Source organism: Berkeleyomyces rouxiae (genome assembly GCF_048999995.1).
Source record: "Berkeleyomyces rouxiae strain 22BRR77 chromosome Unknown BrBRR77_ptg000004l, whole genome shotgun sequence".
Taxonomy (NCBI): Eukaryota; Fungi; Ascomycota; class Sordariomycetes; order Microascales; family Ceratocystidaceae; genus Berkeleyomyces; species Berkeleyomyces rouxiae.
In genome coordinates this window covers 2,312,435-2,332,873 of record NW_027396494.1, presented here as the reverse complement: position 1 = coordinate 2,332,873, position 20,439 = coordinate 2,312,435, and the positions used below count along the sequence as shown (strand labels likewise).

Genomic DNA, 20,439 nt, shown 5'->3' with positions numbered 1-20,439 from the left:
ACGCAAAAAGAACAAGTTGGAACAAGTACCAAGATATCTCAACAAAACTAAATCCGTCAAATCATAGCCTCGTTACGTGTCAATTAAACAACAATACTCGCTGGCCTACTCTATAGCACTGGCATCCGACATCATCGTCGTCTCATTTTGTCCTTCCTTTGCAGTCACAGTGTTGTCGCTGCCTTCGTCATCATCTTCCTCGGGCTTTATTGAGATGGACAATGTCGACATCAGCCCACTGGCATCGTGCATGCTAGACTTTTCTGTTGCGGAAAGCATCGACATGTTCTGCTTGGGAATGCGAGACGACTTTTCGCCGAGGGCATTGACAATCTTGCCGAGTGTCACATGGAGCTTGTACAGAGAGTTCTTGCTAGATGCATCTGATAGGAGGTTGGACTCGACTGCTTCGGAAACCTCTTCGAAAAGCTCGCGCAGCTTGTCCTCGTCGGCAATGGGCGAGATGTAAAGCTTGCCGAGAAGTGGAGCAAGCGTCTTTCTTTCATCCTCTAAAACAATCACGTATCAGCATTTTATGTCACTTGGCTTAATTTTGCAAGTAAAAAGGGACTTACTGCTCATGTTGGAGTTAAGTCTCTCTAAAATATCAAAGGCAAAGTCCAGGTGCACATTGCCTGGGGCATGTTTCTTTTCTGCCTCGCCTTGGTTCTGAGGGTTGAAACACTTTCTGGGATCTGTCCAATCAACTAGACATGAGCCAATGATGCTAATGCTGACCATTTCATCACCGACATCAGCGTCATCATCATCCTCATATGCGTCTCGAATATTGTACAAAGAATGGAGGGCATCCAACGCAACTGTACGGAGCAGTTCCTGATTTTCCGATCGCGAAAAGCAAAAGACAGGCAGGAAGTAGTTTAGTGCTTGGCGGACACTTTGATTCTCCGAACTTGAAGGGTCAAAGTAGGCCACGACGAGAGTTTTCAACAGTTCTGATGCCACATCCGGATCAGTGACAACCTGGCCCAGGAGGAGCTTTGATACTGCCAGCACAGCAGCGCCCTGGACTTCGGGGGCACGCGAGCCGAGCTTCAGAGCTCGAACGTAGACCTTGAGAAGTGTGGGGTTGGACGTCAGAAGTTGTGCACCATGCACGTTGAGAATATCAGTGAGAATTTGGAGAGCCGTGATTTGCAGTGCAGCATGTCCCTTGCTGAAAAAGTGCACGAATAGTGTCAGGTTCTCCTCGGCAAGTGCCTTGTCAAGAAGAGCACAAAGACCCAGACAAACCAAGCCCCGCTCGCGCACAGGGGCCTCGTGGCTCCTGACAGCGGGTACTACGAGGTTGTTCAGCATGGCTACCAGGTGGTCGTTCTTCTGCAGACTGCCCCTGACGTTGGTCAGCATGCATTGCACAATATGCAGACACTTCATGTTGATGACAATCTCCTTGATAGCCTTGGCCTGGGCTTCTTCCTCGGTGATCGAATCATCATCCTCATCATCACCGCCATCTCTGCCGCTGGCCGTATTACCCCGACTGCTGACTGCGGAGTGGGCAGAATGGAAGCTTTCGTCGGCATCTTCTTGCTGGGGGTCATCTTCGGCAATTGTATCATGAACATCAGCTACAGCCTCAAGAACGACACTGCAGAATTCACGCTCCCCGGCAGCGTCAGGAGCACAGATATCGCGCAAAACCTCCACAATTAGCTTGGTGATGTCATCAGGAACAGCTGGATTTGAGAGGATCTGGCGCAGAAGAGCAAACATCTTTCTCCGGCCAACTTCGTCCGAGTAGTCTAGCGTCAATGCAATACGGAGAAGCTGCTCGACAATAAACTCTTGCTCCATTGTGTCTTCCTCTTCGTCTTCGTTGGTGTTCTCACTGACGCGCTTGATTGCCTCGAGTAGGGCATTGACGTAGCGCTCTAGGAAAAAGGCTAGCCGGGTAACTTCGGGCATCTTTTCCTCTATCAAATACTCATACTTGGGGTTGCTGCGACAGAAATCGTTGAAAGTGCGAGCCATGAACACGCTTTCAGCAGTCAACGTCTCCCAGAAGGTATCATCAAATACAACAGCCTCACGGTAGTCTGGTCTACCCTCCCAGAAGCCCTTCATAGCCTCAATGGCAACACCATTTTCTTCGCCAGAATTGATAATATCGATGCGCTCAAGTAGTTCCTGAAGGCCTTCAAGGCTGGGAACGGGGGCTGGAGGGGGAGCTTCAGGGTCTTCGGGCTGCTCTTGGTGAGCTGCAGCGCAATCCTCGACCCAGCGCTCACGGAAGAGCTTTCCAGCAGCTTTCCGGACATTCTCGTCTCTGTCACGCAGACCCCATCGAAGCAGTTTTTCTCGCATGCTCAATGAGAGATGACGGAAGTCTCCCAGAGCTGGCAGAAGCCGAGAGTAGACAGCGCGACGAGTGAGAGCATCTTGATCGCGCGCTCTCTCGAGCAAATACGGAAGGGTAGTGGGGAGGATGGGAAGGTTGACGAGTAGAGTCCGCCGCACCTCGGCACTGGGGTCATTTTGAAGAAGATCCAGTAGTTTACCCAAGAGACCGGCACTGAGATCCTGCTCTTCATCTTCATCGGAGTTGGCCGCTGCTTCACCGTTGCCAGCCAAACGAGTCAGGCCCAGGACAGCCTGGGCCCTGACCATGGATTCCTTGTCGCGGATGCGCTTCAGCAGCACGTAACGCAGCTTTTGGAAAAGCTCATCATCAATAGCATCAAGCGAGTTGACGACCTGAGACACGAGCTGAGTGGAGCGGAAGCGCACATACTTGTCCTTGGCTACGGTGTGCGGCATGATGTTTTCCAGAAGCTTGGTGGTCAGCCGTGTGGCGGGGGTTTCCGGCATGACACTAGCGTCCTCCTCAACGTCATCCAGAGCTATCTCATTGTCTTTTTCGCTGGCATGGCGCAGGAACAAGCCAATGAAGCGAATAGACTTTTCACCGACACTCTCCGACTTGCGGACTGGCAGCACGCGCAGCACGCAGCGGATGAACTCGGTGTTGAAGGTCTCCTCATCAAAATCATGCGCAGAGCCCTTCTTGACATCTAATGGTTCGTAGCAGCAGGCTTCGTGGATCTTGCGGAGGCTGATGACAAATTTGCGGTGGGAGGCTGTGGTGCGCTGGGCATCGCGGAAGATGGCGCAGATCTGCGGTCTGAGCTCGTTGTCCGGGGCGTCTTCGGGGATTTCGACGTGGTTCTGGGAGTGGGACGACCGAGAGTTGGCCGCCTTGGACCGGCTTGCACCCTTGGCTGGCGGCATGGCAGAATGAGGGGCGGCGGTGGTGGTGGGGAGAAAAGCAAGTCTTGACAAGCGAGAACGGGTGAGTCAAAGTGAGGGCGGGGCGGGCAGGTTCCGTGCAAGGGGCGCGGAGCCGGAGATCGGCGAGCGGGTTTCGGCGGCGTGTAATGTGCAAAATGGTCGAGTGTCTGCTGAAAACTATCGCCATGCAGAAAGAAGAGAAAAGAAGCTTTGCTGCGTCTGTCTTTCAGCGTTGCTCTGCATAATTGCGCCCCTCCTGGGTGTTGTGGTTGTGTTTACTTTGTTCTCTTTTGAGCCTAGTACTATGGAGCCAGCTGCTGCCAGCTGCTGCGCATGTCGGCAGAACAGCGGCTAATCCGATAAAGAAAAATTCCCTTATCCTCCAAAAAAACTTCTGGCTTAGTATTGAGCTCGCAGCGATTCTGAAGGCGTTGGACAATTCAACAGCCATCGTGAGCACTGCAACTAATTTCTTTGTTGCTGCCGCTTTATTTACACACTCTACACAACACAATGGTCGACGCCAAATCTAACGGCGTCAAGCGCCAGCGTCGCGAAGACGACGAATTCGCCATCGAAGATGCCCCCCTTCTCGCCGCTGCTGATGCTGCCACTGGCAAGCAGCCCAAGAACAAGCGCCAGCGCATGGGCGAATCGAGCTCTCTTTTCGTCCGGTCTCTGCCGCCCGATGCCACCAGCGAGACGCTGACCGAGTTCTTTTCGCAACACTACCCCGTCAAGCACGCCGTCGTTGTCAGCGACCCCTCGACCAAGGCCTCCCGTGGCTACGGCTTCGTCACCCTTGCCGATGCTGATGATACCAAGGACGCGCAGACCAAGCTCAACAATGTTGTTTGGAACAAGCGCAAGCTTCGCATTGAGGTTGCCGAGGCCAGAAAGCGCAAGCCGGGTACCGAAAACGAAATCTCCGAGAGCAAGGCCAAGCGTCTGGCCGAGCAGGAGGAGTCCCGCAAACCACCCAAGCTGATTATCCGCAATCTGCCATGGTCCATCAAGAAGCCCGACCAGCTGGCCAAGTTGTTTGCAGGCTTTGGCAAGGTCAAGTTTGCCGATGTGCCCAACGACAAGGGCAAGCTGTCTGGTTTCGGCTTCATCACGATGCGCGGCCGCAAGAATGCCGAGAAGGCTCTAGCTGCCATCAACGGCAAGGAGGTTGACGGCCGCACAATTGCTGTTGACTGGGCTGTTGACAAGGAGACATATCAGAAGCAGCAGCAGGCTGAGGCTAGTCAGCGCAAGGAGGAAAAGGCCAAGGCGAAGGAGGCCAAGAAGAAGGAGAATGGCGATAAGGAAGCCGAGAAAAAGAAAGACGATGGAGATGAGTTTGCTGGAATGACCGAGGCTGAGCGAGATGTTGCCATGTTCTTCAAGAATACGGATCTTGAGTCTGAAAAGGAGGATAACAGCGATTCTGACTCCGATTCTGACTCTGACTCCGACAAGTCTGACGATGAGGATGACCTGGACGAGGAAGAAGATGAAGAGGACGAGGAAGAGAAGCCCCAAAAGAAAGTGACCGACAACTCTTCGACTGTTTTTGTCCGCAACCTACCCTTTACCGCCACCGACGACACTGTCAAGACCTTTTTCGGCAAGTTTGGTGCCATTCGCTATGCCCGTGTCGTCATGGACAAGGCCACCGACCGCCCTGCCGGTACCGGCTTTGTCTGCTTCTTTGAAGTCAGCGACTGCCTTGCCTGCGTGAAAGCCGCTCCCCAGACCGCCGCTGCGCCTGCCCACCTGTCCAAAAAGGCCCGGAAGTCCATTCTCACTGATGAGGCAGCGGATCCCGATGGCAAGTACACCATGGATGGGCGTATTCTGCAGGTGACGCAGGCCGTTAGCAAGGACGAGGCCACGCGCATGACTAACGAGGGCGCGCAGTCGCGTCGCGAAAAAGACAAGCGCCGCCTGTTCCTGCTCAACGAGGGTGCACTCGACCAGCGCTCCTCGCTGTACCGCGCCCTGACACCCTCGGAGATCAAGATGCGCGAGGCCAGTGCCGACCAGCGCAAGAAGCTGGTGCAGAACAACCCGATGCTCCACATCTCGCTCACCCGTCTGGCTGTGCGCAACCTGCCCAAGAGCATGGGCTCCAAGGAGCTCAAGCAGCTGGCCCGTGAGGCCGTAGTCAAGTTCGCCACTGACGTCAAGGAAGGCCGCCGCGAGCCGCTGTCCAAGGAGGAGAAGTCGCGCGGCGTAGCCGAGGCGCGCGAAGCCGAGCAGTCGCGTAAGGCGCGCGGCAAGGGTGTGGTGAAGCAGGCCAAGATTGAATTCGAGAGCATCGAGGGCTCCAAGATGCCCGAAAAGGACGGCGCGCGCAGCCGTGGCTACGGCTTCATCGAGTACAGTTCGCATCGCTGGGCGCTCATGGGCCTGCGCCACCTCAACGGCCACCAAATCGACGATGGCGAGGGCCGCAAGAAGCGCCTTATCATCGAGTTCGCCATTGAGAACGCCCAGGTCGTTGCACGCAGAGCCCAACAGCTGCGCAACAGAGCTCAGCAGATGGGCGAGAATCCTACTGCCCCCGAGGAGAGAAAGCCGCTAGGCGGCCGTGATGGAAAGGCTAATTTCGCCGGCCGCAATGGCCGCGATGGCAAGCCTGGCTTCAGGGGCCGCGACAGGGCCGGTCGGGGAGACAGCAAGTTTGATCGCCGGAAAAGCGACCAGACGCCCCGCAAGCAGGACGACACCAGCTCCAAGCTGCGTAACCAAGTGATTGCCAGAAAGATGGTTATGCGGAAGAAGAAGAGAGCCATGCGTGCCTGAAATCGTTCAGGTGGGATCGAGGTGTGAGGGGATGTTCCGAAGGGCCTTTGTGAATAGGGTTGTTTGTGGGAATTTGATTTTGACTAGTTACTGCGTTTTTGTTGGCGTTCAAGGGTTTGGAAAAAGAGAAGAACTGCATACAGCGGCCTTTTGCTTTGGTATAACTACACATGACTAGCCAGTTGTGTATGTTTGCATAACATAATTTACTATTAACTACAACTACATGGCACTCGGTGATTGAATATGTACTGATTACATGCAAACCCTCTCTATCTCTTATCCCTCAATCGAGTAAATCAAGCCAGTAACGCCGATATTGAGAAGAAAATGTGTGCTAGCCCAGCCTGCGCAATACAGAAACTTTGGAGAAAAGACTGTCCATATGAACAAATGGGTGCGCATCGCGACACAAGCCGCCATCACAGAGGTTGCACTGACTGCCATAAAGAAAGTCATCATCTGGACATGGATCTGGTATCCATCGGGAAAGCCCTTTTCCCGCCTTTGGGCCATCAATGCCGCACAAGCGCTTGACCAGAACAATGGGCCGGCCAGATTCGAAGCTAAGGTGAGAATGCCGACTGCAACAATGTTGAACTCGGTAACGCCGTTGTAACCCGAAGAGAGGTCGATGGAAGATATAGCATTAGTGCCTCCAAACGCGAAGAAGGACGCGTATTGTAACATGAGAGTGGTGAGTGAGATCTCGGAAGCTGTCAGATTACTCATACGAAGAAGCTCGAAAACTACCCCCATGATTAAAAACAACGGGATATTTGTGACACGACTTTGCATGATCAAAAAAAGGGAAAGGGTATGGTGAAGAACCACTTGCAGCGTGTTAGTAATGAGACAAAGCGCGTGGGCAGGGCAGGGGAACTTACAGGAAGGACCAGACGAGGTCGAGTAATTTTGACGGCGGTAGACAACATAAGCCCCCGTCGCAAAAAGAAGACAGAAGAGGGTTTGTGCTGTTTGGGGCAGCGTTGTCATGTCTATAACAGGTGTGACAAACTCGTCCCACCATGTGAACACCAGCTCCGGCGAATCGGCATTAGCGGCCGCCAGTTTGAAAAACAAAATTCCTATAGTAAGGACCGAGGCAAACTCGTTAGAAAGATTCACAGTTTTATCTTGGAATGTCCATTCAAAGCCAGCTATCCGATTTGAAAGGTGAAAGCCGGCAAAGGCAATGCTTATAACGACTGTCAACCAAAGAACGACAGGAAAGGGCTTGATGAATGATGTGACTATGTCCGGTCCACCAGCAAACTTCTGGCCCGTTTGATTCCAGCCACGGAGAATGCGAAGCATGGCTAAGACTGAAACGAACCAGAAGATAGGCCGGCGATGTACATTACTACCAAAGTTAGTACATTGTGGCTGCTCTTTTCTTGAAGTTAGGGACTGGTTGAGCTTACGATGAGTTTTGTAGTTGATGCTTTGTTAAATAAGCCAGCCATAAAGATGCAGTCCAGTACCAAAAGTGCTGCTCCTCTTCGACAAAGCTGCTGCCAAACATCATGGCGCCATATAGAAATGAAATGCACAAGATAGGGGCCATGGATGACTTGGTAGGCGTTCCAACAACTGCGGCAGCAGATAGCAAGACTGCAACTAGACCAACGGCTAGACCACAGAATATGTAATTCATCTTAAAATCACTTGCCATGTTGCTCATGAGATCTTGAGCGTCGCGAAGCCACTGGTGCGGGGGTCAGTAAAGTTACAAACAGAGCTGGGTTTTCGTTGAAACCAAACACACCTCAGTCATGCCTAGGACCCAATCTTGGTCCAGCTTTTTATCATTCCCGAGTTTCTTGGTCTGGGTCGAAAGCTTGAGCCACCGACAAGCAAGAATCTCAATATCAGACTTGGCATGGGTACACCGTTCTACATTCGAAGCAGTGAACAAAGATTCCCCAAACGCTGTTGTAATGACTTTAAGCATCTGATGTGCATTTTGTACTAATACTTTTGCTTGATCGGCTTCTATGCATCTGTCAGTAATCAATACTAGCAACGCAATATCTGAAAATGACTACTTACTGTCCCCCCAGAGCGACAGAAAGTATGGGATTGTGGCACCCAAAGAGTTTTTAGGGACAGGAAACCCAAGCAAAGCAGCGAGGGTGGGGACGAGATCAGACTGCTCGACGAAATTGTAAAAACGGAAGTTTTCCACGGGCGGTAAAGGAGCTTCGAATTTCTCGGATGCGATGCGCTTGAACTTAGGGGAGATAAAAACGAGTGCAGGTGAAGTTTCGCCAGACGAGGAAGCGCCATGATTCCCGGCGTCGTTCATTCCGTGGTCACCACAGACAACGAAAAGAGTGGATGAGAGGTGAGGTTCAGTCTCGATAGCAGTGTATATCTGCTGTACTATCCCATCCATTTCTCCTTGCTTTGGGACCATGTTCACACTAGAACAAAACCGACCATTAGAAATATTTTTGGGCATTTCCAACAATATCTGCGTACCTTTTAGGGCCTGACTTGTGGCCAATATGGTCCAGGCCAAGATAGTGCAGAATCATTGAGTTCCAGTCATCATTTTGCAGCTCTTCTGGAATGTGTCTAGTGACATTGTTGTCGACAATGGTATAATCCTGTATCTTTGAGTTAGTATGACGGCCAACATGGATTCTGCAACAAGAAGCACGCACAGCTACAAAAAAGCTAGTTGTTCCATCCCCGCGGTCAAATGTTTCAGGGAACAGCTTGAACCATGTGTCATCTCCAAACATGATCATCTTGCCTGTATCCTTGGCCTTCATTTGGAGCAGCCAATTGTCTTGATTAGTCAGAGCAGACGACTTATCGCCTTCAAAGACATTCAGAATGACGTCCAGGAATGACGGGATAGAACCAGTGGTAAGGGCCTTGAGGCGAGGCATGGTTACAGTCGGAGAGCGGGCATTCGATGTAAAAGGAACAGCAGCACCATCGCGAATGAGTCTATGAGCTATGGTTAGAATGGCGAGCTCGCTCAGGCGAGAGCTTGTGAGTGGACTCACTGATGAGTAAACTGAAACCCGCTTCCATGGGCATACACAAAATCACTTCAAACTGTTAGCGCATTCCATGCAGTTATTGGGGGCAGGGATCCTCACCTCCGCAGAGCATCGACAACCATGAAAATCAGCCGGTCGAACTGGGCTTCTGGCGGAGGGCCATTTTGCAGCTGGTCGTGCTGGGCCAGCCCGGACAAAAGCGGTTTGTAGGGGAAAAAGCCGAGGCCGAAGAGCGCCAGTGAGACAATGGCCAAGATGTTGGCGGCAGTCACAAGCAGCTTTGGCATGGCGACTAGAATGTGCAATTCGTGGTGGTGTTCATGGGGGTGGTGATGTTGAATTGTGTGGGTTGGGGTTAAGAAGCAGCACAGATGGAGACGCGTCGCAAGAGGCTGAAATGAAAACGAGAGACACGAAAAGGCCACGAAAAAAACAGCGATTAGAAAAACTGCTGATTAGGGCCTGCGGGATAGTCAATGGCGGCAGGAAGTAAAAAAAAAACACGTGCGGTGGGAAAACGGCAAGAGTTGCGTTGGTTCTTTCTCCTCTCAGTTGCGGTACTCCAGCGCCAGAAAAGCCACGTCCAACTTTGCCTTGCCAGGACTTCCGTGAAAAGTGGGGCCGGCCGAGCCATGCTCATCCTGTCTAGCCGGCCGGGTTTAAGAAAGTGGGTCTTTTTGGAGGGAGGCCGTATTTGCATTTCATGATCGTAACCACAGCTTCACAAAAGTACAGCGAAACGGCGTTTAGGGGGCATATTAGAAGCGTCAAGATTGATTTGTTAAGTTTCGTACTGGTAACTAGATGGCGGCATAAAGGCCTTGGGTTTCACTTAGAGGAATAGAAACAGCAGACCACGCACGATGAATAGGAAAGCAACAAGGTCTCGCCCGGTATATAGAAGAAGCAACTGAACCAGTGTAGACGAAATCAGAACGGGTGTATCATTTTTAAAAAGCACAACAAAGCGTCCGTTCCCAGCAAAACCAAAAGCCAACATTGCGATAGTGAGAACAGACAGACTACTGGCACCATTCTGCATGTAGTGCCAGAGAAAGATGATAGTGGATGGCAAAGCCAGATCAAAAAGCCACAAGCGAAACAGGGAGAGAGAAAGCGCAAAGGAAATCATGACCAAACAACGGGGCCCACGGCTCATCTCTTGCCGCGAGTGCGCTCCTTGAAGGTCTTGAAGACTATGCTGGACTTCTTGGACTTGCGCTTCTTGAGTATCCGCTTGCTGCTGGCAGAAACTGAGGTCTTGGCCTTGGCAGCGCCGTCGACTTCCATGTCTGCAAAGGTGTTAGGAACTTTTCCGGTCGAGTTTTATTGGCATGTGACAGGGCTTAGTACTCACCGTCACCAGTCTTGCTGGTCTCGGGCTCCTCATCTTCAACGGCATCGTCTAGGAGAATATTAGTATATCTAGTCTTGAGCAGCCACCGCTTCAAGTCCTGCCTTACCCATCTTCACATCGACAACGGGCTTCGCGGCTTTGGCCAGCTCAAGCAGCTTGGCCGAGAGACGCTGGGTGCGGGCATCTTCAACGGGGCCGAAAACCCTGCTCTTGAGCTTGGAGTTGTTGTTCTTGATAGCGCTGGAACGCGAGCTTCTGGCCATTTTGACGGAGACTGGGGGAGGATTTGTCGAGATAAGCGGAGAACGAGAGCAAGAAAACTTCAAAGTTGGCGGGTTGTTGGTTATTCTGCGACTTCACTGCGATCGAGACTGAAAAAAAAAAATCGGCACAATCGCCAGGATTGGAAAGCGGTGTGGGGCCGCGCCACCGATAAGCCTGTTGGGTGTTAACTGTTGTTGCACAGCGCCACAGCGCCACTCTCGGCAACTAGGGTTTGCATGGGCCCCAGGCGGCTCAGCGCGCCAGACCCTGGGCCCTCGCAGTTTCCACCGGTCGCATCGCAGTTCTGCCGGGTCTCACCGCCCTGTGCGCCAGCCAGTGACATCAATCTTGCGTGCACTTTGGCGTGCGTTGGAGCTCCCGCTTTGCATCTGCAGCCCTGAAGTTGTGCCGCTCGCCTGTACTTGCTTTCGCTTGATTTCATGGGCTGATATCTGCCTTTTTTTGCTCTCGTTCTTTTTGACTCCAGCCACCCGCCGCCGAGGCTCCGTGTCCCTCATCTGCAGCCTCCTCGTCCGTCGATGAGTTTTTCGTCACGCCGTCGATCGCGACAAATTGCCCGGTTAACGCTTCGCCAACACGCCTCCCAGCTCGCACCGACTGTGCCTCTACATCTCCACACTCCAATCGACCCCCTCTGTGCCCCTTGCCCCCGCCGCACTCCATTTGTCTCCTCCGCTGCATTCCGAGCTTGCTGGCTGCCTAGAAGCCATCCCCGCCCGCGTCCCGAGGCCAAACTCCGATTTCTTTGTCGGTCCTCTACAAGTGCAGGTTTCGCCGTGCATCGCCTGGCTGTCTCTTGTCTTGGGCTCTTGGGCCTCTGGACTGGCCAGCAGATAACCCGTGCCCGGCTTCGGCTGGCTACCTTGGTCTGGCGATACCCGCCAACCGGCGGCCGCACACGGGTCTATCCACACTCCCCGTTAACGGGTGTCGCTCCTATTGGCTCATACTTCTGGCTCTGTATGCGCCGGCGTCTCTTGGAATTTTATCGACCTCTGGCCCGAAAGGCCCTGTCTCGCTGCGACTTGTTACTGGTAAACCAGGCGGAAGCCAATAAGTAAGGGACTCTATTGGCCGGCTCGACAACCGTCCTCCCGACTTGGCAACAGACGAAGTGCCGCCGCGAACAATACCCGTCGGGCCAACGCCCGTCCCTCCATTCATTAGCTTTATCAGAGGTCCCTGAGCTTGCCTTCACAATGTCATACATCGCGCAACAGGACATAAGTTCCTTGCTCAAAGCAGTGAATGGCAACTCACTACGAGTCAAGCAGCTGTCGGTTGTTTTGGGCTCCCTGGGTCTGAGCAAACATGGCGTAAAAGCCGAGCAGCAAAAGAGACTTTCCCAATGTTAGTAGTGGTCCCTCATATTTCCCTCACCTCACTTTGCCCTACCACCAGCCAGCTCTAACCAGATCTCCGCAGTCATCCAGGATGTTGTCAACAATAACAATGTGGCCGTCTTCTATCAGATCATGACCGATGTCCACGTTTTGGTCGGAAAGCCCCCTCCAAACCCGCCAGGAACATCCGGCTCGTCATATGGTGGCGATACATATCATTCCAGGTCGATAGGCACACATAGCCAAGGCACACCAGTGTCCATGTCACCTGCTGACCGCCCGTCATGGCCAATAGGCAGCGTTCGAGGACCCAGTCGACCATCGATAGATCCCTGTATGTTGAGATATTCCGCAGGACAAGCCCGATGGTGGCATTTGTATGATGAACACTGGTACTAACTCGAAGTAGGCCTAGGGTTCAAGCCAAGCCCATTCTACGAGATACAGTCGCAAATTGGCAGCGTCAAGACATGCTCTCGTAAGAAACCAACACACGACATGGCAGCATACATTGATACTAATAGTCCTTGACTGTAGTCTTCCCCTCTCACAGAAACACAGTCACCGTCACCCTGAGGCTTGGTGATAACCCTGATCTTGCCAATGTTGCCAACGACAATCGAATGCGCATCTTTGTCTTTTGTGCCGATGGGTACACGACTAACCGCGACATTGCCTTCCCGCAACAGTCTCAGATTCGCGTAAATGGACAAGACCTACGCGTAAACCTACGCGGAGTCAAGAAGCGGCCTGGCTCAACACGTCCAGCCGACATCACGGAGCACCTTCGTTTGCGACCAAGCTACAACAACAACATTGACTTCACTTACGAACACACTACCAAGGTATGTGGCCACTTGACTATAGCAGCTGTGACAATAACGGAAGCTAACACCATCATCTCTACTCGTATTGTACAGAACTTCTACCTCGCCTTGTATGTTTGCAAGGCCATTTCCGTCGATGAGCTGACGAAAACTATTTCAAATCGGTCTAAAATCACAAAGGCTTCGGTCATTCAAGAACGTGAGTCGCCAGTGGTGTCTTCCATTTGGCCTTCTCGACAGGTCGCTAACTCTTTGTAGTGACCAAAACTCTGGACGACCCGGATATTGAGGCCACCTCACAAGTGCTCTCATTGAAATGCCCTCTATCCTACTCCAGGCTAAAACTGCCCTGCCGAGGCACTGCCTGCCGGCACATACAATGCTTTGATGCAGAATCATATCTTCTTTTACAACAACAAGCCCCCACGTGGCAATGCCCCATCTGCAACAAGTACACTCCCTATGAGCAGCTGGCTATTGACCAGTATGTCCTGGAGATTCTGGAGACCACGGCAATGTCCTTAGAGCAAGTGACCATCGAGCCAACTGGAGAATGGGGTGTGCCTGCCCTCAAACTCAACAACACATCCCAGCCTACCGCTCACGCCGGCGACGACGACGACGACGACGACGACCTGATCATTGAGAATCTTGTCTCACCAAAACAAGAGGAGCACATCACCTACTCAATAACGCCCGCGCAAACAACACCGTCCGTGAACCAGGATAACGGCCTGGGCGCTGGTGCCGGCACCAAGCGCAAAGTTGTCATTGATCTGACGTTCTCTGACGACGAGGACGACGACGTGCCGGCCAAGAGACAGGCCACCGAGTTGGCCTTTACCACCGAGACCTTTGATGACCTGTCTGCCCATCCCGAATTGCTCGGCATGGTCGATGCAACGGGCGCCACCAGCTCCGATATCAACCACGTCCAGGCCCCGTCGTGGTACGCCTCGTGCTCGCCGCTGCTGGGACAGTATGCGCCACAGGCCGAGGACTACTGAGCGCCAGATGTAGCAGCATCGTCAGAGAGAATCTGGCGGTCTTTGTCTGTTACAGGACTGTATTTCGGCGGTGTTCCATGTATTTGGCCGACTCGCCCCCCCCCCCCCCCCCCGGATCCTTTGTTCTTCTTCTTTTTCAGTTCTTTTTTCTCCCTCTCTTCCGCGTGGAATGTGCATTTTCTGTTGTCCCTTTTTTTTTCTTGCTTCTTGTCTCTTTGTGTTCTTTGTTTTTTTTTTCATGTTGCTATTGGAATTTTCTTTGCGATCATGGATTTGGAATAAGCAAGGGGTGCCATGTGTTTTTTTCTTGGTCTTTGCTTAGGGGAATGCACTGTTTTTTGATTTAGTATGCTCTGGTATCTTGTCTGTTGAGTTGCGTGTTGTGGTTCATTTTTCATTTTCATTTTTGTTTTTTCAAGTCTTGCTCTGTTTTGTCTTATCTGCAGCCTATATGAGATAGAGAGCACTGCTTTTGGCTTCATATTTGATGAAGCTTTTTTTTCACATGAGAGAAAAAAAGAGAATGAAAAAGCAATGTCGCATTAAATTTGCATGTGCCGTTTTCACAATTGTAGTTCTGCATCACGGCCCACGGCCCACGGAAGCAACTGCTGTTTTCGCGGTTGGCATGCGTCGAGTTACACAGAGAACACCGAAATGGGGCTTGGCTCTAGCTTCGCTCACCGCCCGCGTTTTCTGCCCGTGCTTTGCGGGCCCATGACATCCAGCTTGGATTTGGCTTTGGAACATTTGTACAAGAAGTTTGGGCATCGTGAAGCTGTAAGCTACTCCCCAAGAAAAAAAAAAGACAAGGATTGCTAGAAGCGTGATACCTCTGGCCGTTGTTTCCGCGCTTATACTTTTACAGTCTTTGACCTTTTTTTTTCTGCGTCCCCGAACCAACGTGGCTTATCTTCATCTTCTGCCGATTCCCCGCCCAGCCTTGCTTCTAACTGGCAAAAGCCCGGCTTTCAAGCTGCCCACAGCCCGAAAGCTCCAAGCGACAACCGACGATACCACCTCTTCCAACCAGGCGCGACAAGCTGCAGCTCGCAAATACCCGAATAGCGCTTCCCAACTACTACACCCGCCCATCCCCTGCGGCTCGTGGACCACCCCGCACACCGCCAAACAACCTCACGGGCTCCCGGCCAACCGAACCAACCCTCCCTCCCTCTGCCACACACACACACACACATACACAATGTCTTTCCAAAACATCGCACACCCGCCAACAGCCACCGCCACGACGCCCGACGCCGCCTTTCTCGCCTCCTCGTGCCTCGACTTCCTGCTCATCGAGCTCGTCCCGCTCGCCTTCCGCGTGACCAACGACCTGGAGCCCGAGCCGGCGGCCGCCGAGGCTAGCGCGAGCGCGGCAGCAGCGGGCGGCAGCACGACTACAGGCGAGGCCAGCGCTAGTTCTGGGCCGCTGGCGCCGGCGCCGGCGCCGGGAGGAGGCTTGGGCGCGGGGTTGCGCGGCGTAGGTGGCGCCGCCGCCGGCAGCGTCAAGAAGATGGACGAGGATGAAGAAAAGGACGCCGTGTTCTACCGGCTTGAGTCGCTGGGGTATCGCGTGGGCCAGGGCCTTGTCGAGAGGTAAGCAGCCATGGACCGGCTCGTTGATCCATCCGCTCCGGCACGATGCGCAGACAATGTGGAAAACTCATCCCACGGGATGAGCAGCAATGTTGGAATGCACTGCATGCGCCCCGGTCTTTCTTTTTTTTTTTTCCTCTCTGTCGCTAACACACACTCTCTAACCCTCCCCCCGCGCGCGCGCTCTACACAGATTCTCCAAAGACCGCCCGCGCTTCAACGACACGCTGGACGTAATCAAGTTTCTCTGCAAGGATCTGTGGATGCTTGTGTTTCGGAAACAAATCGACAATCTCAAGACGAACCACCGAGTGCGTTTGTTCCATGTGCTTTTCTTTTCTTTTCGTGTTCTTGCTAACAAGAAACTCCCCCTTCGTTTCTCCAGGGCGTCTACGTGCTCACCGACAACACCTTCCGTCCATTATCCCGCATGAGCGCCGAAGCCGGCGGCCAGGCCGTTGTGCGCGCCCAACCTGTGTGTTTATCTCTCTCTCTCTCTCTCTCTATTGGCTCATCATTAACCCCCCTCCCCTCCCCGTATAGTTCCTCTGGTTCCCCTGCGGCATCGTCCGCGGCGCCTTATCAGCAATGGGCATCGACGCAACCGTCAGCGCCGACACGAGCGAATTGCCCACGGCCATCTTCCAGGTCAAAACGCTGACGGCAAAACAGTAACGACGGGGGGGCGAGATGTTTATTTCTTTTGTTTTTCTCTACTTGTTCTTCGAGCGTCGTTGTTATGCAGAGCTTTTCTCTGCTCGCGTGTATACACATATCCAAACATGAAGGCACCTCCTTTTGTTTTTCTCTTTTTTCCCGTGCCCTATTTTCCTACTTACGATTCGCTTTTTCATCAATGCCTGGTTTTAGATTGCTTGCATCTGCAAAATCGCAGCTCATCTTGGTGGTATTAGTTGAATGAAAGAGACAAAAAAAGACTAGCGGTATCATTTATGTATGTACTGAGTAAAAGAGTATTGAAAAGAAAAGACACAGCCCTTTTACAGCTGTATTATATGTTGGTGGTTCAGACGAAACACTGCTCGTGCATTTTGTACTCGAGCATACTTCGCCTTTGCCATAATATTGTCGGGCAGCCGAAAGCGAGGTTCGCTGAGTCCACATGGAGATCTCTTCCTCCATACTTAGAGCCTATATAACAGTGAAGAATAATCATATCAGCACACCGTTTTCAAAACATGGCAGATTTCATTTACGTGGCGGTCACGAATGTGGAATATGAGTCGGGTTGTCTTTGCCAAATAAGAGGTCTAGATGTGTACCACCATTACCCATGCCAGTGAACAAAAAAGGAAATCAAGAAAACAAATGATCACCATCATAACGGTACGCCCGGCTTCCATCTCCCTTTCTACATAATTGTCAAGCCATACAACTCAACCTGCGGGTTGCTATTCTTTGTAGAAAACTTGTGCTGCAAGAGCAGGAGGAGAGCGGATGTTGTTGTGTAGAAAGGAGGGAGGAGGTCTTGAGAATTGATAAGATGTGGCGGTCCCAATAATGGTGATGATGTGCGCTGTGTTGCTGTTGGTGAAGGAGATGTGTGTTATGCAAGGGGAGGAAGGGTTAAAAGGGCAGTATTCACTTTTGCTCGGCGGGCTTGTTGGCGAACACAACGCCCTTCTCAAGATTGCCCTTAAGGCCGCTAATGCAGGCCTGCAGGAGGGTCTCCTCCTTTGCGGACAGACCCTCGAGAGCATTGTGGACCTTTTCGACACCGTTGGGCTGTGTATTTTTTTGTCATGTTAGCTTTCATGTGGGAAAATGCAAGAAATACAATTGCTGAGTTGAAAAGGGGAAAAAAACACTTACGCCAAGTTCTACAGGAACAGAGAAGAAGTCGCAGCCAGTCTTGCTGGCAATCTCAGCACCACCGGGAACACCAGGCAGGTAAACGTAAGAGGGCTCGACCAGGCCCTTCTCTCCGGCAGCGGCCCGCAAAACCTTCTCGGCGAAGCTGTTTGGGCACTAGTCAGTATTTCGTTTCCTAGAGAAAAAGTTTTAGGAGTATGGATTACGTACCGGTAGCCAGCGTAGGCCATGGACAACGTGGCGGAGCCAGCGCCATTCTTGGCCTTTACAACCTCATCACCACCAAACTGCACGCGGTTGACAAGAGCGTCGTACTTGTCGTCGGGAATGGTGACCGAAGGAGTCACCTTGCTAAATAGAGGAACAATGGTTTCACCGGAGTGTCCACCAATCACAGGGACGGTCAGGTTGGCCTTAGCAACACCGGTAATCTCAGAAACAAAAGTCTCGGCACGGACAATGTCCAGGGTAGTGACACCAAACAGGCGCTTGGGGTCAAAGACACCCTTGGCCTTGAGGGTCTCGGCAGAAATGGGGACGGTTGAGTTTACGGGGTTAGAAATGACCAGAATGAAAGCCTTGGGAGCGACCTCGGCAGCAGCAGCAATGAGACCCTTTACAATGCCAGCATTGATGGTGAAAAGGTCGTCACGGGTCATGCCCGGCTTGCCTGCATGTTGAGTGTTAGTAAGGCATTAATTGCATGCAGTAGAGGTGGGAGTTTTTTTTTTTGCGGTCCGGTTTAGGAACACGGCGATTGTTGGGACAATATGCATGTGAGAGAAAGAAGGCAAAAAAAGCGATAAAAAGGCACAATAGAATAGTCCTGAGCCCCGTTTGGGAGCAATCAGTTGGGGGGAGCGAAGAGCCACCACTCAGGTGCGGCAAAACAACAAAAGCAGGTGGTAGCGATGGATGGACTTACGAGGGACGCCAGCAGGGATCACGATGATGTCAGCATCTTTGAAGGCAGCCTTCATGCCATCGTTCTCGGGAAGGTAACCAGTCACAGTGGCCTTTGAGGAAATGTGCGAGATATCAGCGGCAACGCCTGGAGTGTTGACGACATCGTACAGGGCAAGCTCGTCAATGAGGGGAGACAGCTTCAGCAGCAGCGACAGGGGCTAGGCGGAAGCAGATACAGGGAGTGCATGGTCAGCGAGCGTTCTCCAACAAAGTCCGGCGGGGGCCATTGATAGTGAGTGGGGGATGAAGTCTTATCCGGAGAAGCGGAAGAGGCTTTGTTTTCAGAGGCTCTGAAGAAGGGGATAGAGATATAATCTTACCTGGCCAATACCACCAGCGGCGCCAGCAACAACTGAGAAGAGCAAACGATGGATATGTTAGCATGAAAGGAGCGGGTTGGAGAAGAGTTGAGCCAATAAATGGGCTTCTTGTTGATGAGTTCACAGCATCTAGCTGCAGGATGTATGGAAAGGTGATGGGCAATAATGAAGGGGATATATGACAACTCACCAGCCTTGACCATGATTGTGAAGTGTGGATGTGAGGGTTAAAGAGAGGTGAGAGAGAATGAGGGTTATGGCGAGGGCTTGCAGAGAGGAGAGAGTCGCAGCAAGAGGAGCAAGAGGACAACGGGGAGGACGAGGATATATAAAGCCTGAAGAATGAAGAGGGGAAAGATGAAGAAGAGATGAAGAGGAGAGGGGGAGGGGAAAAGCCAGAGAGGAGAAGTAAGGGAAAGAAAGGGACAGGGAAATAGCTAGCACAAGGAAGCAAAGTAAGGTAAGAGCCGAGGAGGGAGACACAGCGGATGGAAAACGAGGAAGGAGCACGCATTCGGTATTTAAGGAAGTTGCGGCTGGGGATGCCAGGTTTCGTCGCGGCAAAGAAGCAAGTGCAAGCTCCAATATCGGAAGGCACAGCGCCACGGAGCAAGAACCAGGCCCATTAACTGGCAGAACGGCACAGTGTTGTGCGTACAGTGCGCAGGCAGCGCGGGCTGTGACTGGCACGCATATCAAGCTTCGATTTGCTTTTTGGCGGTCTTCTACACTTGTTTGAAACCTGCATCTTACACTGTTGCGCTTGGATTCATGGCATGGGCTGTAAGGTGGGTGTAAGTCTGAGGACCAGCACAGTTCAGGAAGTGGCGGGCAGACAAGCAAAAGAAGACGAATGAAAGCGCGCAAGTAAGTCAAGCAGGTAGTTACTGCTTCGCACCTGCCACTGTGCCTTATCCACCACTGCTATAGCCGTCAGATATTACGTGCAGCTCTGGCTGGCTTTCAACGAGCCTCTTCTTCCAGTCTCAGTCGCCTATGTCCCCCGCACTTTCTGGCTGGTCGAGACAAGGGCAACCGAACCAGGATGAGCACATTACAAAGCCCAGGCAGGACGTAAAAAAGAGAGAGAAAAAAGAGAAAAAAAAAAAGCCTCCCCCCCCCCCCCCACTAATAGCAGCGCGCAGTTACCAAACAAAGTTGCCCCGAGTTGAGTTGGAGAAGCTTTTAGCTGTCCCCTGGACCTAGACCTTAACCCGCTGTAACTCTACACATAATGTCTATCACAGGACAAAAGGGATGGGGCCGCACCAGATCAACGGCCTCCAACCTGCTTGGTGTTCAGTTTGTTTCTCCGCATCGAGAGCGTTGCATGTGTATGCTTTGTGCTTTGTGTTGTGTGGTTGTTTCTGAATGGATGGATGGCCGGGCGGCCGGGGGTTTCTTGTCTTCTCCGCATCGAGCCCCTACCTACAAATACACACACACATGTGTACCAATAGACTCTGCAGCAATTCACACATGCCCGCTTCCAAAGAGCCTCTTGATGTTGATTTTTCTGCGCCTCCAGAGCCTCCTCACTTCCCCCAAATCTCAACTGCTACCTGCCACCTCTCAAACACCCATCAGCCCATTTCCACTGCGTATGCGGAGGGACAATGGAGAAGGGAGAATGGAGGGGAGGGGCAGGAGGGGCCAGCGGAGACTTGCGCCTACTATCATGAAAGAAAAAAAAAAAAACCCCTGGTTCCACGTACCGCAGCTAGCTAACTAAACAGCCACGACGAAAAACTTCGGCCCGACGTTTCCACGCCGATGCGCTCTGTACATTTACATTTTTTTTCTTCATTTCTCTCTTCATTTCGTCCCTCAGCCGGAAGAA

General features: G+C 52.2%; 7 protein-coding genes across 7 annotated transcripts; 3 read left to right on the top strand and 4 right to left on the bottom strand.

Moving 5' to 3' along the window:
• Positions 1-105: 105 nt before the first annotated feature.
• Positions 106-3,252, bottom strand: BROUX77_004882 (uncharacterized protein; the record flags this gene model as incomplete). Its single annotated transcript, XM_073749693.1, has 2 exons — positions 106-509; positions 576-3,252. 2 exons carry the CDS (start codon positions 3,250-3,252, stop codon positions 106-108), a joined length of 3,081 nt encoding a protein of 1,026 aa, XP_073605339.1.
• A 513-nt stretch (positions 3,253-3,765) lies between these two features.
• Positions 3,766-6,045, top strand: BROUX77_004881 (uncharacterized protein; the record flags this gene model as incomplete). Its single annotated transcript, XM_073749692.1, has 1 exon — positions 3,766-6,045. One exon carries the CDS (start codon positions 3,766-3,768, stop codon positions 6,043-6,045), a length of 2,280 nt encoding a protein of 759 aa, XP_073605338.1.
• Positions 6,046-6,324: 279 nt separating this feature from the next.
• On the bottom strand, positions 6,325-9,349 carry BROUX77_004880 (uncharacterized protein; the record flags this gene model as incomplete). Its single annotated transcript, XM_073749691.1, has 8 exons — positions 6,325-6,878; positions 6,933-7,408; positions 7,470-7,753; positions 7,814-8,040; positions 8,098-8,471; positions 8,530-8,657; positions 8,715-9,006; positions 9,162-9,349. The coding sequence occupies 8 exons, from the start codon at positions 9,347-9,349 to the stop codon at positions 6,325-6,327; spliced, it is 2,523 nt and encodes an 840-aa protein (XP_073605337.1).
• Positions 9,350-10,217: 868 nt separating this feature from the next.
• Positions 10,218-10,682, bottom strand: BROUX77_004879 (uncharacterized protein; the record flags this gene model as incomplete). Its single annotated transcript, XM_073749690.1, has 3 exons — positions 10,218-10,354; positions 10,420-10,467; positions 10,526-10,682. 3 exons carry the CDS (start codon positions 10,680-10,682, stop codon positions 10,218-10,220), a joined length of 342 nt encoding a protein of 113 aa, XP_073605336.1.
• Positions 10,683-11,903: 1,221 nt separating this feature from the next.
• On the top strand, positions 11,904-13,881 carry BROUX77_004878 (uncharacterized protein; the record flags this gene model as incomplete). Its single annotated transcript, XM_073749689.1, has 6 exons — positions 11,904-12,054; positions 12,130-12,381; positions 12,457-12,525; positions 12,585-12,892; positions 12,968-13,073; positions 13,133-13,881. 6 exons carry the CDS (start codon positions 11,904-11,906, stop codon positions 13,879-13,881), a joined length of 1,635 nt encoding a protein of 544 aa, XP_073605335.1.
• Positions 13,882-15,085: 1,204 nt separating this feature from the next.
• On the top strand, positions 15,086-16,155 carry BROUX77_004877 (uncharacterized protein; the record flags this gene model as incomplete). Its single annotated transcript, XM_073749687.1, has 4 exons — positions 15,086-15,480; positions 15,674-15,791; positions 15,866-15,955; positions 16,024-16,155. The coding sequence occupies 4 exons, from the start codon at positions 15,086-15,088 to the stop codon at positions 16,153-16,155; spliced, it is 735 nt and encodes a 244-aa protein (XP_073605334.1).
• Positions 16,156-17,082: 927 nt separating this feature from the next.
• BROUX77_004876 (uncharacterized protein) lies at positions 17,083-18,802 on the bottom strand (the record flags this gene model as incomplete). The annotated part of the gene is made up of 6 exons (XM_073749686.1): positions 17,083-17,226; positions 17,314-17,458; positions 17,524-17,983; positions 18,239-18,437; positions 18,600-18,631; positions 18,790-18,802. 6 exons carry the CDS (start codon positions 18,800-18,802, stop codon positions 17,083-17,085), a joined length of 993 nt encoding a protein of 330 aa, XP_073605333.1.
• Between the last annotated feature and the right edge of the window lie 1,637 nt (positions 18,803-20,439).